At 33.9% G+C, this 16,948-nt stretch overlaps 1 protein-coding gene across 4 annotated transcripts in view; it reads right to left on the reverse strand.

The window, feature by feature from the left end:
* HMCN1 (hemicentin 1) overlaps nt 1-16,948 on the reverse strand; it is a 451,947-nt gene that overhangs the window by 86,086 nt on the left and 348,913 nt on the right. For 3 of the 4 annotated variants that reach the window (XM_078783554.1, XM_078783553.1, XM_068124884.2), the window contains one exon: nt 16,637-16,758. In XM_078783554.1, the coding sequence (XP_078639680.1) occupies nt 16,637-16,758 (122 nt within the window). Of the gene's footprint in view, nt 1-13,860; nt 13,943-16,636; nt 16,759-16,948 lie in introns of all 4 variants that reach the window. The other variant, XR_013624351.1, reaches the window with a different exon arrangement.

A 16,948-nucleotide genomic window follows, 5' to 3' on the forward strand; every position in this document is an offset into this window, starting at 1 on the left:
CCCTTTTCTCCCTTTCCTCCTTCTCCCTTTTCTCCCTTTCCTCCTCCTCCTTTTTCTCCCTCTCCTCCTCCTTTTTCTCCCTCTCCTCCTTCTCCTCCCTCTCCCTTTCCTCCTTCTCCTTTTTCTCTCTTTCCTCCTTCTCTTCTTCAACTCCTTCCTCATCCCTTGCTACCCTTGAGTTTGAACCCCAAAGAATATTATACATATACTCATCTGGATTTTGAGATATTCTTGTATCTATAATTATTTTTCTCATAATAGGATACCAATAAGATTTGTTGACGATTTCTAAAAGAGTTTTATATTTCATAACTTTGAGAAGTTCATTTTTATTTAATATTTTAAACAAGTCTCTATTTGTGGGTTTAACAATATCAGTATAAGGCCAGTTTTTTATGACAAAATTCCCATGTATATGCTCCAAATCATAAGGTATGTAATACCGAGCACCCTTTTCTTGTAGGTATCCTTGAATACAAAAATTATAATTCTCTTGTAGTCTTCTTCCTGCCATTTATGTATCAGAAATATATGTGAGATTAATATTATGACAGGTAATACCACCCCATCTTCCCACTACCAAATCGGTTTGTATTCCTCGGCTTTCTATCCTTATCTCATTACCTTCCTTCTTTGTCATGCGAACCATCGCTATACTATCATATATTTTTATTTTCTTAAAATCACGTATTTGTTGTTTACTAATTGTACTTCCACATAAATCCTTATCTTCACCAAGTGGATAATATTCTTCTTTACGAGACTGATTTAAATCATGTAGGTCTTCTATGTTTATTGAAAAAGACCAATTATACCCTAAATCAGGCATATCATACCCCCATTTATTAATTCGCATATTAACTAAATGTCCTTCTTTATAAAATTTAATTGTAAGCAGGTAGTTAAATTCAATGAGGAAAGGTGTATGGTCAGTATAACCAGGTGTTGTGGTTGTAAATTTTACTTGTTTCACAAAACGTGCTGTTTTCTTTAAAGATATATATTGTGATAAATCACTGAATCTAATCAAGTCATTCGCATCTGTAGGGTTTGGATAATTGATTAATTTATAAGTATTCTTCATATTAATATTTTTACTTACACTATATTTTTGTCGTTCAGCCTGTGCCTTTGTATAATAATTTGATAAATCAATATCCTGAGAGGATTTTCCAAAGATAGAACCATCTTTTCCAACATAGGTCATTTATATTAGATAAAAAATGATATCATAAAAATTTTCATTATTGTTGAGTTGAAATAATACATATAAACATAATTGGCCACAACATTTAGAATTAATTTCTTGAACTTGGAATGTTTGATAAACACCATTCTGTAAGAATTGTATTACTTCAACAGGTGGTGGCATACCATAACTATCAAAATAATATTTATCCTGACTATTATGAATACAAACCCAATGAGAACCATTCTGTGTGTCTAAATTCATAATAATATTCTTTGTATTCTTATTTATATGTGTTAATTCATCTCTCATACAAATAACCACATTATCAATTTTTAGTGTTTTACAATACTTAGCTAGTTCTATATTTGACGTTGTATTCTTTCCAAATTGTTTAAACCATTTATCCATTTATTTATGAGAAAGATACAATCCATTACCCCGTTTAGTTAGTTTAACACCCGCTTGAGCGATAGAGGAAAGCATATCTCCAACCAACAATCTAGCTTTATCAGGTAGACTTTCAAGTTTTTGAGCAAAATCTACAATTACACCACTTCCACTAATTTGTTTCTCCAACTCCTTGTTATGTCTTTCCAATTCTTTTTGAGCTTTTAGTTGTGCCTTCCTTTCGTTAGCAGTTTTTACCGCTGCTGAAATACCACCAGTCAATGCTCCCGCCGCACTTAAACCAGCAAATAAAGGAATTAGAAACGGGAGAAATCCTCCTCTTGACTCGTCTATTGAATATTTCTTTAACATAGGTTTCGTCATTTTAATTTTAAGTGATCCAACATCATTTAGTGTTTTTACTTGTGTGTGTGTGAGTAAAACATCAATTCTTACAGCTCCTTTTCTTTGAATTGTATTAACATTAATAATACAAGGCTTTTGATTTTGAATACAAGATGTTAATTTATTAAGATTGATTTGATTAACATATACCCCAACCATTTATTTATGAGAAAAAACCTATGTGATATTAATCATAACACCATTATCTGTATTAATCTGTAATTCTGTTTCCTCCAAAAGCAAACAATAAGCATCAACTTCTTCACTCTCCCCTCTTTCAATGTATAGAGAAGTATCCACTCGATTAGACTTTATAGTTTCCTTTTGAGAACTCAGGTCAATTGCGTAGATTGTATATAAACCTTTAAATGCAACCATATCCAAAATAGGATCATTATTACCATTACTTTCACACACCTTTTGGTAGGACTTGTAGGCTTCCGCATAATCATTTTTTTCCCAATCAATTTCCAATCTATCTCGCGGATAAAATGTGCCATCAAGAGAAACCCGAAGTTGTTTCACCTTTGCATTATCACTCAGGGCATTATTCTTATTAGTACCGTCCTCTCCATCTGGTTTTTTAAAAATGAGCCAGAGGTATCGTGGCTTTCCTTGAAGAACACCTAAATTCCAAGTGTAGGTAGTGTGTTCCAGTTTAACGTGTTGACATCTTCTTTTAAGGTATGATACATTTAGCGGTTTCTTTGAGTTAAGTCTTCTATTTAACATCTCTTCCGTTTTAAGATTAGGAGTATATTCACTGATATACCAACACAAATCATTAATAACAAATTTATTATTTTCTCCAAAAGCATTTTCATCCCCAAAAAGCAATCTATTTACATTATCATTCCTTTGTAGTTGAAATCTAATTTTAAGCCCATACAAAACTTTATCATAATCACAAAATCCAAATATACCTTTCAGAGGTACTGCTACGGTAAAACTATTCTCAGCTTTTGCGTCATCATTATACATTGACTTCCTTTGACTATAACCAGGGTCTGCGTTTGTACCCGTTGACATATCAGGAATAAAACCTTCAACAGCTCCCTTACCCATTCTATCACTAAACGAATATAGTGTAAATTTCATCATTTCAGATGTAGCAGAGACATAATCAACCGCTTCAACCTCTTGTGTTCCAATATACAGGCGGACACTGTCAAACATTTTCCAGAAGAAATCATTTACGAGTGTAGCATTAGTATTATTCGCAGCCTTAGTGAATTTAAATTTACACAGCAAGAAACTATCAGCTATATTCAAGTAAGTTTGTTGATTATTTATTTCAAAACTTTTTGTTCCGTTTGAATTCCAGTCTGTTCCTGTTATAGCATTTACCTTAAAATAGTCTTCCTTTTTAGTGGAGTTTGAAATGATAATCGTATCATCCAAATCATAGATACTATCAATCGCTTCCATACTTGTATTTATATAGCATTAAAATTGTTGAAACCCTGACCCAAGTATTTTAATGATTTTTTGTCGTTCTTGTGAAGATAGTTGAGTTTTACCTTTTTTTATTTCTTTGATTGCTTGTAATTTATGAGACTCCTTTTGAGCATCTTTTATACTCTTTATAGCACCCGCAACGGAGCCCACGGCAGAAGCAGTTGAACCAATTAGGTCTTTATGTTTAAGGATGGTTGAACCAATACCCATTAGAGTATCAATTATCCCATCTCCTTTATTTCGAAATTGATGACCCACACCCCGTTGTCTCTTAGGTTTATAGTACCCTTTACCCACATACCTTGTATAGTCTGGTGAAAGGAACATGCCCTCCCCTGTAATTATTTTATATTTTCCCAACTCGTGTTTTCTTACAATAACCATTATTTATTTATTGAAAAACTTCACGTAGGTGAATTCTGATGGATATAATTTCATCATTAAAGGATATCATACGATTATCTTGGTCGGTTATCCTAAAATTTACTCTGTATATGGTTTTTCCTGACACAGGTAAATAGACAAGATTTTTTGGTTCCATATTAAATTTATAACCAATCGGGGTTGAGTATGCACTGAATGAAAATATTGTATTTGTTCTTATTCCATCGTTATAAGCACCATCAATCAAATCACAATGAATTAATACTGAATTTATACCGGAGGATATTTGGATAACATTATCACTGTAAAACGTCCCGTTATTTTCAATCTTTTTTGAAGAGAAACCCAATAGCTCTCTAAACGAATTTTCAATCGTGAAATCAACTTTATAATTATTTTTAAGTTTAATAGTTGATTTTGAAGTGTGTTTTTGAATATCTATTACAATATTTTTTGGTTCATCACCTTTTTCTTTCATAAGGCGAGAGACTTCTGAAGATATTTGAGAAATCTCGTAAGCTCCAGGTGAAACGGTTATAGTTTTATATCCACTTCCTGGATTATAACTAAACTTGTTGTTTTTCTCTGTGATATTAAAAAGGGTATTGTAAGTTTCCATTGACAACAAAGATGCCTCATATGAGGTAAGGGGGTCAAGTTGTAGTGGGTAAGGGAATGAAGCTGTGTAATCGCTCGTTGTGAAATTAAAACTAAGAATTGTGCTTCTCATCTTATTTAATATCTAATAAAATATCTTTGTATTGACATTTATTAATTATTTTCATGTTCATCAACTGATCTAAAATGGCTGAGGATTCATTAAAACAATTGTTGTTTCCAGCCTTCTTACTACCTAACAACAATAATAGCCTATTAACTAATTGTGATGGGTCATTTGGAAGAAAACTAACACCCGAACCAAGCTTACTTAAAGCATCAATAATATGTTTCTCCTTCTCATTCTTCTTACTTTTACCAGCAACAGAAACTCCATAATCAAGTGCATTTAGCAACTCAATATATACCCTATCTTCCTCTCTTTCCATATCAAGTGGTTCCTCAAAATATTTTGAACCGCTGAATCCGGGGTTTGTTAGAAGAAACATTAATCTTGGAGTTAATTTAACATTTGGTTGAGTAGAACTCAAGAACATCAATTCATCATTAAATATCAATACCTTTTCTTCCACAAGATGAAACACTGCTGGTTCTTCTGTTGGAATGAGACCTGCTCTGGTTTTTGAACCCGCCGAATATTCATTGTTTTGAAGAGCTTCCACAACATAATTAGGGGGTTGATTTACCTCCTCAAGTTTCCGAAATAATCCCTCGTCATCATATTCTAATTCACCAAGTTCTTGTTTTGTTATCTGACTAAAATCTTTGAGCATTTGAAGTTTTTTCGGAGTAAATTCTACCGTGGGAACTGTAGGTGAGTGTTGAGTTTTCAAAAGTGGTTTAAAGAATTTCTCTTGTTTTCTTTCAAAGGCTTCTTCACCAGTTAGTTTCTGTCTCCGTTTCTTCTTTATCTCTTCCTGTTGTTTAACAACTTTTGAAACTAATTGTTGATGTTCCTTAAACTTTCTTTCTCTTTCTTCGGTATTCATTTTCTGTATTTATTTATTGAAAAATATCATTTAGTATCTCATCTTGTTTCACAACAATATATTTATATTTTCCAATCGTGTGTTTCATATAATTTTCAAATTCTTTTTTACTACATAACGTAGAGCAATTATCTCTCCAAAAATTATTTACATCTATTGAATTTAACTTAAATAAAATAAAAGTATTGGCATTGTTTCTTATTGAGCGTCGAGGGAGTTGAAAATATGATTGACTAAGATATATACAATTACAAGAAGAATGTCTCCCTCTTGTATAGTAGCTATCCATTACTGTTTGGTTTCTCTCATTAACACAATCATCAAAGATGACGAGGTTCTTTTTTGATTTATCTAAATCTTGAGGTGAAGGTATATCATCCGTATTATCACTGAGAATACAAGTTATGGGTTTCGATTTTGATTTCTGTGTATCACAAAATAATTGTATTATATCTTCAATATTATAATCATTCAGTTTGTTTTGAAGTTTAAATAAACCGATAATGTCTTCCTTTTTAAGACCTGCATTAAAACCCTGTGAGAGTAGTTGATACTCGGGTTGAAAACTTGACTTTGTAAAAATTATTAAATTATCATAATCTAAAAAATTAGGACCAAGGAGCATCTTTAAAAGTAAACAGGTTTTCCCACATCCGCTTGAACCAACTATTAGACATCTCAATGAATTTGGAATGTTTTTATGGTTATTAAATTTTATCTTATTTTCCCAAACGGGTAAAAAATCATTCATTTATATATTTGGAAAACAAGTCATCCAACTTTTTTTGAGCTATTTTAGAAACTCTATATTTTATCCTGAGTTCGGGTTTAATTTCAAAATAATTCATTATTTTATTTATGTAGTATCTTGTATTAACATTTCCATTAAAATTATTTTGAATAATAAATATCATTAAACCCTTATACATTTCCTCAATACAAAGAGTCTCTTTCCTTGTAAGAAATGGTGTATTATCACCATAATGCTTAACATTCATCTCTCTTATTAATCTTGTAAAGTAATTCATTTTTGGTTCTAATTTAAAAGAGTTATATGTTTTTTTATATTTCTTATTATCATTAATTAGAATATAATCACAGAATAAACATTGTTTATATGAATCCTCATCATTAAGCCCCACTCTATCACAAGCCGGACAATTCTCTAATTTATCATATGGAGAGTCTGGAAATTCTAAATATCCTTCAGAACTTATCATATTTATGTGGTAAATTTTTACTTAAACTAAACGCAAGTTTATTCATTAATAAATACAATGTTTCAAAGCACAAAAGACAAATTTCAATCAATCTCTACTTCGGTGGAAGATATAGAAAAATATGTCAAAGATGTTAAATTGAACAAAGATAAATATGGAAATTTTTGGGTAAAACCAGTTATGGAAAATAACATGAGCCCCTCTATTTCATTTAAAGGAAGAGCTCTAACTATACCTGGAAAGACATCCATTAAAGTAAATCTAACAAAAGTTTCTCCTCTACTCCTGGCAATTTATTCAAAGCTTGAAAAAGTGATTGACCACGATACTTTGAAAAAGAATGATAAGACCATTAATAATTCTAGAGGAGACATTTGTATTTTCTTTAATAATCCAAAGGGTGTAGATCTAAGTAAAATGAATGATGTTAATATTTCTGGTGAAATGTCATTTCGTTCTATGATAGTTAGAGATTATTTAAAGATAACTTTTGATATAAAAATTGTAGAGATTGAATCTGTTAATGAAAGAAAGTATATAGATATTGATGGGAATATTTTTCTTGCTAATTAAATATGAGTCAATACAGCAGTGAAGATTTTACTATTTCATTGAACTCGGACGATAGTGATGATAGTATTTCATTGAACTTGGATGATGGTGATGATAGTATTTCATTGAACACAGATGATAGTTATGATACTAATAGTTTGTGCTCAAATGATAGTTATGAGAGTAGCTTTATTGATGACTCTGAGTATGATTCTGAGTATTCATGTGATAGTTATGACTTAGATGATTCTGAGTGAAAAAGTGTTTTAGTTTAAGCACAGTGATATATATAAAACGGAGCTGTAAAGCTCAAAAGTGTTTTATTTTAAGCACAGTGATATATATAAAACACCACGTTTTCTCACGCTATAAATATGGTTTATTGTGATACTTGCGAGAAGGAAGTAAAATATTATAAACAACATATTCTCACCGCAAAACATACATACAACATTTTAAACAAACTTTCCCCTCTTCCACCTGAAACAAAACACTGTTCTACATGTAATAAAAATATCCTCAAGAAAGGCTTCAAAATACATCTTAAAACAAATCTACATTTATCAAATTTTATCACAACTAAAAACTCTGATGGAGCATTCAAAGGACATATTAAAATAAGAGTCTTTAACTTCAAACCTCCTGAACCAGAGTCTATAGTTGATGCTGTAGAAATAGTTAAACCTGCTGTTCAAACGTTGATTGAAAAAACACTAAAGGAAATGAAACCACTTAAATTTTATATGGGAGTAAAATTAGAAATGACAAAGGATGAAGGAGTTATAGATGCACCATACATGAGAACTGAGCCACACTTTATATCTTCATATCAAGATTTTAAAACATCAGGAGTCTATGATGAACTTATTAAACAAGAGCAAGATGTGGATAATTCAATCGTAGGAAGTGGATTCAATATAGGAAAAATTATTTACATAGACATTCATATTCTTAAATCAGATCCTCTAAAAGCTTCTTCTTACATTGATTTACCCAGTGTTATCAAAAATAGAAAAGCAGTTATCAATATCAAAAATAAAGACAATAAATGTTTTCTCTGGTCTATTTTAGCACACTTACATCCTCCACATTTTCATGATGAAAGAGTATCTCATTATAAAAAATATGAGAATACATTAAATACGAAAGATCTAAAGTTTCCGATGACTTTAAATGATATTCCTAAATTTGAAAAGATGAATAATTTATCAGTTAATGTTTATGGTCTAACAGAAACAAACAACATTCAGGTTTTAAAGCTTTCTGACAATTGTAAACAAACTCATATTAATCTTCTATATTTTAATTCAGACGAAAATTCACATTATACATACATCAAAGATATTGCTAAATTAATAAAACCACAAGTCTGTAAGAGAACAAATAAAATATATATTTGTTTGCGTTGTCTTAACTTCTTCAATTCACAAGAAAGATTAGATAAACATTCAAATTATTGTGGCGAACATAAATCAACGGTAATCAATATGCCTAAAGAAGGCTCAAAGATCACATTCAAAGATGAAAATAAAAAGATCAAACATCCATTTGTTATATATGCTGATTTTGAAAGTATTTTAGAAAAAATTGATACTGCTTCTCAAGATCCAAAAGAATCATACACAAATAAATATCAAAAACATACTCCTTGTGGTTTTTGTTATTATATCAAATCATCCGTTGGTGATAAATATAACAAGTTAGAGATGTATAGAGGCTCAAATACCCCAGAGGAGTTTGTGAAACGACTAGAAAAAGACTGTGTTCGATTAACCAAGATAATGAGAGAAACCAATAAACCAATGTCCTTAACAAGTAAAGAAAAAAGGGAATTTATAAAAAACAATGTCTGTCATATTTGTGAGGAGAAAATTGGTAAAGGTCTAAAGGTTAGAGACCATTGCCATCTCACTGGTAAATATAGAGGTCCGGCTCATCAAAGTTGTAATATTAATTATCAACTCCCCTCTTTCATTCCTGTCTTTCTTCATAACAACGCTCATTATGATACACATCTATTTATCAAGGAACTCTCAAAGACTTCTGGAAGTATCTCAGCAATTCCAAACACGGATCAGAAATACATTTCATTCACAAAAACAATTCACACATCTCCTATTACTCATATCAGATTTCTTGATACATTTAAATTCATGGCAAGTCCATTGGTTAACTTGGTTCAAAATCTAAAAGAGTTTCCATGTCTTTCAGAGTATTTTTTAGATAAAGATTTTCTAACACAAAAGGGAATTTACCCCTATGACTATATGGACTCATTTGAGAGATTCAATGAAACACAACTTCCTTCAAAAGAAAATTTCTATAACAAATTAAATAATAGTCATATATCTGATAAAGATTATGTACACGCACAAAATGTTTGGGAAAAATATAACATCAAGAATCTTGGCGAGTATCACGATTTGTATCTCAAAACTGATGTGCTTTTATTGGCCGATGTATTTGAAGCCTTTAGATCTGTTTGTCGCACTGGATATGGATTGGATCCTGCTCACTACTACACAGCACCTGGATTGGCCTGGAGTGCGATGTTGAAAATGACAAAACAAGATTTGGATTTGATAACCGATGTTGATATGCTTTTGATGATTGAAAAGGCAAAAAGAGGTGGAATTTCACAAGTCTGCTCGAGTAGATACGCAAAAGCAAATAACAAATATCTTCCAAATTATGATCCAACGAAAGAGAGTTCTTACTTGATGTACTATGACGCGAACAACCTGTATGGCTGGGCAATGTCTCAGGCTCTTCCTTATGGAAAACTTAGATGGGTAAAGGAAAAAGACTACAAAAACGTTTTACAAGATGTATGTATCTCTACACAAAAAGAATTGGATGAAGAAAAAGTTGGTTATTATTTTGAAATTGATTTAAAATATCCAGAGGAACTCCATAACCTACACAAAGATCTCCCATTTGCTTGTGAGAAAGCAAGTCCAAAGAAAGAATGGTTGAGTGATTATCAACGATCGTTTGATATAGGTGAATCAACAGAAAAATTACTTACTACATTATATAACAAGAAAAATTATGTTCTACACCAAAGAAATTTGCGACAATATTTATCAAAAGGTCTAAGAGTAGAGAAGATCCATAGGGTTCTAAAGTTCAATCAAAGTCATTGGTTAAAGGGGTACATTGATTTTAATACACAAAGAAGAACAGAGTCAAAAACAGATTTTGAGAAAGACTTTTATAAATTGATGAATAATGCGGTCTTTGGTAAGACTATGGAGAATGTGAGGAAAAGACAAAATATCAGACTATCAACATCTTGGGAACAAGCATCAAAATTAATTAATAGACCGAGTTTTACTCGAGCTGAGGTCTTTACTGAGAACTTTTGTGCGATCCATTTGATTAAAGAGAGTATTGAAATGAACAAACCTATTTATATTGGAACAACAATTCTTGATTTATCAAAGTCATTAATGTATGATTACTTTTATAATAACTTGAGGAAGAAATATCAAAATGATGTTAATCTACTTTATATGGATACAGATAGTTTTATTTTGAAAATTAATACCAACGATGTTTATTCAGACATGAAAAGAGACATTAATATCTATGACACGAGTAATTACAGTCCAGAGAGTGAGTTGTTCTCTTCTAAAAATAAAAAGGTGATTGGAAAGTTCAAGGATGAATTAGGAGGAAATGTTATGAGTGAATTTGTGGGATTGAGGTCAAAGGCTTATGCTTATAAATACATTGTGAATAACGTTGAAAAGACTGATAAGAAGTTAAAAGGTGTAAAGAAAAATGTTATTAAAGAAACAATAAACTTTAAGGATTATTATAACTGTTTAACAACAAAGAAAGAAGAGTTTAGAAAGATTAATGGAATAAGAAGTTATAAACATCAATTATATTCAGAAGAGATAAATAAGAAAGCATTGGGGGCTTTTGATGATAAGAGGTTTATTTTAGAAAATGGAATTGATAGTCTCCCTTATGGTTATATAAGTATATAAGTGATAAGATATATATATAAGTGATAAGATATATATAAGTGATAAGATATACATAAGTGATAAGATATATATAAGTGATAAGATATATATAAGTGATAAGTTAAAAAGGGGGGGGGTTGGGGATTTTAACGGGCTACCGCCGCCTTTTTTACTATTATATAAATGATAGAACCAAGTATCAACCAGACTAAAGAGTGGAGGTGTAATCAACCTTGGTATATAAATGGAAAACATAATGAATGTGAAAAATATCAAATAGGTATAATTGAAAAGGCAACTGGTAAAAAAGTTCACAAAACAAATAAGAGAATTAATTTAAATACCGGTGAATTGGGTAAAAAAGATGGAAATATTTTTGAGTGGACGGAAAACTTTGATGGTTGTCAGGAAAATATATACTTTAATTTAAAAATGGTATGTGGCACTGGAGGCGCTCAAGCAAGAACATTGAGGGAGGTTTACCATTTTATCTTAGCTCAGTTAAAATATCTTAATAAAGAACCAAACTCAAACATATTTTTTGTTAATATATTAGATGGTGAAGAGAGTTGTAGGAGAATTAAATTATTTCCCACGCATAAACAAATATTTGTAGGGTCGTTGTTTGAGTGGGTTATATTCACCAGATGATATTAAGAGTAAAAGGTTAAAAGGTTCATAAGGTCAGAAGGATCACAGGTGTTTAAGTGGTCTAATGAATAAGGATAACATGTCAAAAGGTTAGAAGGTTCGTAAAGAACAGGGTGAGAGAAATATAGGTGTTTAGGGGCAATGAGGGAGGGAAAGAATTAATATGGAAGTGAATGGGTCAATGTTTGAGTGGGTCAAAGATTAATCTGCCAGATGATATGTAGAAGAAGGATGATAGGTCTATAAGAGAAAACAAATATTTGTAGTGTTTGAGTGGTCTAATGAACAACATTAAGGATAGGTACTACAGACAAAAGGTTCATAAAGATGAGGGTGGGAGAAATAGAGGTGTTTATGATTTTTGAAAAAGACAAGGGGGTAAATGACATTAGATAGGGATTTCCCATGTTAAACGGAGGTGTCCCAGAAGCAACATTATTACACTACTTGGGTCAGAGATCATGTGCATGCAATTTCAGATTTTTAGGATAAGGCATTCGATTAAAACATTTTTGGCTGGTATACCACTTCACCGATGACGTCATCATTATCATGCTTTTGCTCACCATTGGGAGTGCTTGACAATGTGCCGATTTCAAATTTTTCCATTCAGTAGTTTCCGAGAAATATTTTTAAATTATTTAAGTTTAATCCAAGGTGTCTGCCAGACCACGTGACGTATGACGTCACAATTATCATAAAAACATTCCACATGGGTGTCACTCCTACCCTGAAAGTTTTGTCTCAATCGGACATGTGGTTGCTGAGAAAAACGAGGTTTAGCCCGTACGTATGGACGGACAACCCAAAAACATAATGCCTCCGGCCACCTTCGGGGGCGGAGGCATAAAATTAAAAAATCTTTATTTTTCACTCCAAACCAATATAAATCTGCCTGAACATCCTTCCGCCTGTATTTCCTGTATGCCGATCTTTATCTCTCCCTTTGCTCAATATGTTCAAACTGAGCCTTTATCGAATGAAATGCTTCTTCCTTCTTCCTTTAAATCTTTTTTAAAAAACATTTTAAAATGCTTTCCTTATTTCTCCGGCATGCTAAATAAGCATTTTCTTGTCTGTGTCCACATGTTCTTCTTCTTCATCATGATTTATTGCACCTCCTCTTCTTCACAAGGATTATTTTCCAAACTTGTCTCTCACCAAAGCACTTGGTCCATCAACCCTCCTCCCATACCTACAGCACCATCTTTCTCCGTGTCTTCAACAAAAAATATTTTCACCCATTCCATGGTCATTGTCTCCGTATGCCCAGTGTGGGAATCTTTAGAAGTCCAGTTTGCAGAGGTTGTCTGCTCACAACAATCAAAACCCCTTCACATCCTTTAACGACGCCAATCTCCTCCACGTCAGTACACTCCTTCCACATGGGAAGGTGGTAATAGGGACAGTAGATAGGACAAAAATGGAATTGCATTGGTACCTTGAAGCAATGGAAACAGGAGGAAGAAGGACATATGCAGAATAGAAATTAAAGTGGCTTTAAATTATTGGGTGATCTGTGTGCATGCTGAGCTATCCACGTACGTTAGTTCATGATGTGTTTTATCTATCCAAGATCGAGGATCATGGAAGAGTGAGCTGACAGAGACTAAAAAGGGAATTAACTGATTCTGGGGCAGTGGACAAACAATATTTGCAAGGAAAGGAATGAACAGGAAAAGAGGAAGGAAGGGAGGAAATAGTAACCTGCAAGGAAGAGGTTGGGTTGAGTTCAGTTAATGAGGGTAGAAAAGAATTGTAGGTATGAATGGAGGATGACATGACATGGTGGTGCACTACCTACCTGAAATCTGGATCAAACTGTGAGAGTGAACACACTCTTGAAAATGGTTCCACAAATGGGAGAAAAGAGGATGAAAAGAGTGGAGTTGTGCAGTAATCCTGGATTTTTGGAGTTTAACCAGAAGAGACCATTGCTGGAAAAGCGTGTGCATGCTGGTCTCTGGAGATGCTGGGGAGTGTCGGAGGGCTTAGGGAGCAATATTGGACAAAAAATGACAACTGACCTGCCGACGATGTGAGAACCTCGTACTTCGGCCGCATCGTGGGAAATTCCAAGAATATTGAGAGCGTTATATTTCACCGCATCTAGGAGAGACAGATGTGATGTGAGGGTGCCAGACCATAAGGGAGATCAGTACTCCATTGAGCTATTGACAAAGGGCTTGAAAACTCTCTTTCTTCACTTGCAGCTCTTTTATTAAGGCCTGGCCTAGATGAGGACTATATCGTCCGTGACTGGAGTCTTCAACATAAAAACAAAACAAAAAAGTAAGTACAGTCACGTGAAAAAGTAAGTACACCCCATGTAAAGTTTTGACCTTTTCAACATATTTCAACATACAGCTATTTGATCTTCATTTCAACAATATTGAAAGATAAAGGTGATATAATATAACAAATATCATGAAACATTTACATTTTGTAGTCCATTGTATAATTTAAATAAACATAAATGCAAATTTCGCATGTGGAAAATGTAAGTACACCCCTACATTTATCACTACTTCAAATACCTAAAATTAGAATCAGGTGCACCAGCTCAGGTGCAAATGATTAGAACATCGTTAGAGAGGATCTTGGAGGAACCTGTCTTATTTAAACCTCAGACATTTAGTTTGGTTTGCTCTTTGTTGTTGAAGTGTGCGGCGTCACCATGCCTAGATCAAAAGAGCTCTCTGAGGCTTCAGAAAGAAGGTTATAGATGCCTACGAGTCTGGGAAGGGATTTAAAAAGATCTCCAAACAATTTGAAATCAATCATTCGACCGTCCGGAAGATAATCTACAAGCGGAGAAGATTCCAAACAACTGCCAACTTGTTCAGGCCAGGCCGCCCCAGCAAGTTCAGCCCAAGAGCAGACCGCAAGATGCTGAAAGAAGTCTCTAAGAACCCCATAATGTCATCAAGGGACCTACAGGTAGCTTTTGCCACTGTCGATGTCAAAGTGCACGAGTCTACCATTAGAAAGAGGCTGCACAAATTTGATCTACATGGGTGGTGTGCCAGGAGGAAACCTTTGCTGTCCAGAAATAACATCTGGGCAAGACTGAAGTTTGCCAATGAACACTTAGGCAAAGACCAACACTTCTGGAACAATGTGCTCTGGACAGATGAGTCAAAGGTAGAGCTATTTGGCCACAGTACCAGAAGACATGTTTGGTGAAAACCAAAGACAGCATTTGACCACAAGAACCTGATACCAACTGTAAAGCATGGTGGTGGAAATATTATGGTTTGGGGCAGCTTTGCTGCATCAGGGCCTGGGCAGCTCACCATCATAGAATCCACTATGAATTCTTCATTGTACCAGAGGGTGCTTGAGGATAATGTGAGGCCATCTGTCGGAAAGTCTAAGCTCAACCGAAGGTGGACCTTGCAACATGGCAATGACCCTAAAGATACCAGTAAATCCACCAAGGAATGGCTGAAAAGAAAGAAATTGAGGGTTCTGGAATGGCCAAGTCAAAGCCCGGATCGAAATCCCATCGAGATGTTGTGGGGGGATTTGAAACGAGCTGTGCATGCAAGAAACCCCTCAAACATCGCACAGCTGAAAGAATTCTGCATGGATGAGTGGGCAAAAATTTCTCCCAGTTGATGTCAGAGACTGGTAGACAGTTATAAGAAACGCCTACTTGAGGTTGTTTCTGCCAAAGGGGGCAATACCACCTATTAGAGCCAAGGAGGTACTTACTTTTTCCACATGCGAAATTTGCATTTATGTTTATTTAAATTATACAATGGACTACAAAATGCAAATGTTTCATGATATTTGTTATATTATATCACCTTTATCTCTCAATATTGTTGAAATGAAGATCAAATAGCTGTATGTTGAAATATGTTGAAAAAGTCAAAACTTTACATGGGGTGTACTTACTTTTTCACGTGACTGTAGCTCTGATTATCCAAGAAAAGACTTGGATTGACAGATAATTCCCATTCTGCAGCTGGCTTTTGAGTCTAGCTTAGCTATGTGGTTGGCCCAGGAAAGGTCATGTGTGTGGTGAGGCCTGGTAGTTCAAGAAACAGAACCTCTCCCAGTCCCCAACAAAATATTGTCATCTACCAAATGAAAGAGAGTGGTTTTCAGAGCATCTGAGAGGTCGTTTAATTTGATGAAGAAGAAGACTGGGCACTGCCTTGCAACATTCCATCCTCAACTTGGAAAGGTAAGGGGAGGGTTATTTTGATGGCAATGCACGATTACAGGAAGTGAGACAGTCAGGTATGAATGTGGCCTTGTATGCCCCAGGCAGTGAACTTGGTAAGCAGAGCAGGAAGCAACTGTTGGATACCCAATATATGTTCAGGGAGAGATCATGACCTCTTCTCTGAGATTTCGAGCCTCTGACCATTGCTGCGAGAGACGCAGCAGCAATGAGATGATGATGCACCACTGGCCAGTTCGATTTGATCTTGTGTCCAAATATCTAACATACATTACACTGCATATTGAAATTTGCTTTCTGCATTTCTTGTAAAGTTACTTTTTCTTCAAGGACTGTGATTCTTTACTTTGATGAGATGTTTAAATAAACAAATAAGAAAAAAATTTGCCTTAAATGGCAATTTATCCGCCGTGAATAAAAGAGAAGCTGATGTTTCGGGCCTTACCCATCGTCAGAGCAAAACAACTGGATTACAAATGTCAAAGGAAACAATCTGACTAGTCATAGATGAAGTGATCTCCAACATTTACGTTTACTTGGAAAGTTATTTCCCTTGAGGGATGGATTTGTAAAGAAAGACTACCCTTGCTATGGTGCTCAAATCTCACCTTCAGTGTGACGTTTGTTTGTTGTGAAATGGAAGGAACGTAGCCAGACAGCACAACTTTCAGCATCAAACTGCCTTCTTCATCCACTCCTTGTCCTATCGATGTTAAGCGCACGGATTCTCCTGCAAGTGTTGGTGAAGATAACATTGGTGAATAACACCCTGAACATAAACACTCATAATAAGAATTGACTTACCAAGCATCTTACCCAATTAAAACCACTGCCTTGTGTTTTCCTTACTATTTGAAATTGCTCTTAGGTTGTGCATTAACATCAATTACATCCTTATTCAGTTGTATTTGCTGTAAGAT

Source organism: Myxine glutinosa, chromosome 8 (genome assembly GCF_964187855.1).
Source record: "Myxine glutinosa chromosome 8, kmMyxGlut1.1, whole genome shotgun sequence".
Lineage (NCBI taxonomy): Eukaryota > Metazoa > Chordata > Myxini > Myxiniformes > Myxinidae > Myxine > Myxine glutinosa.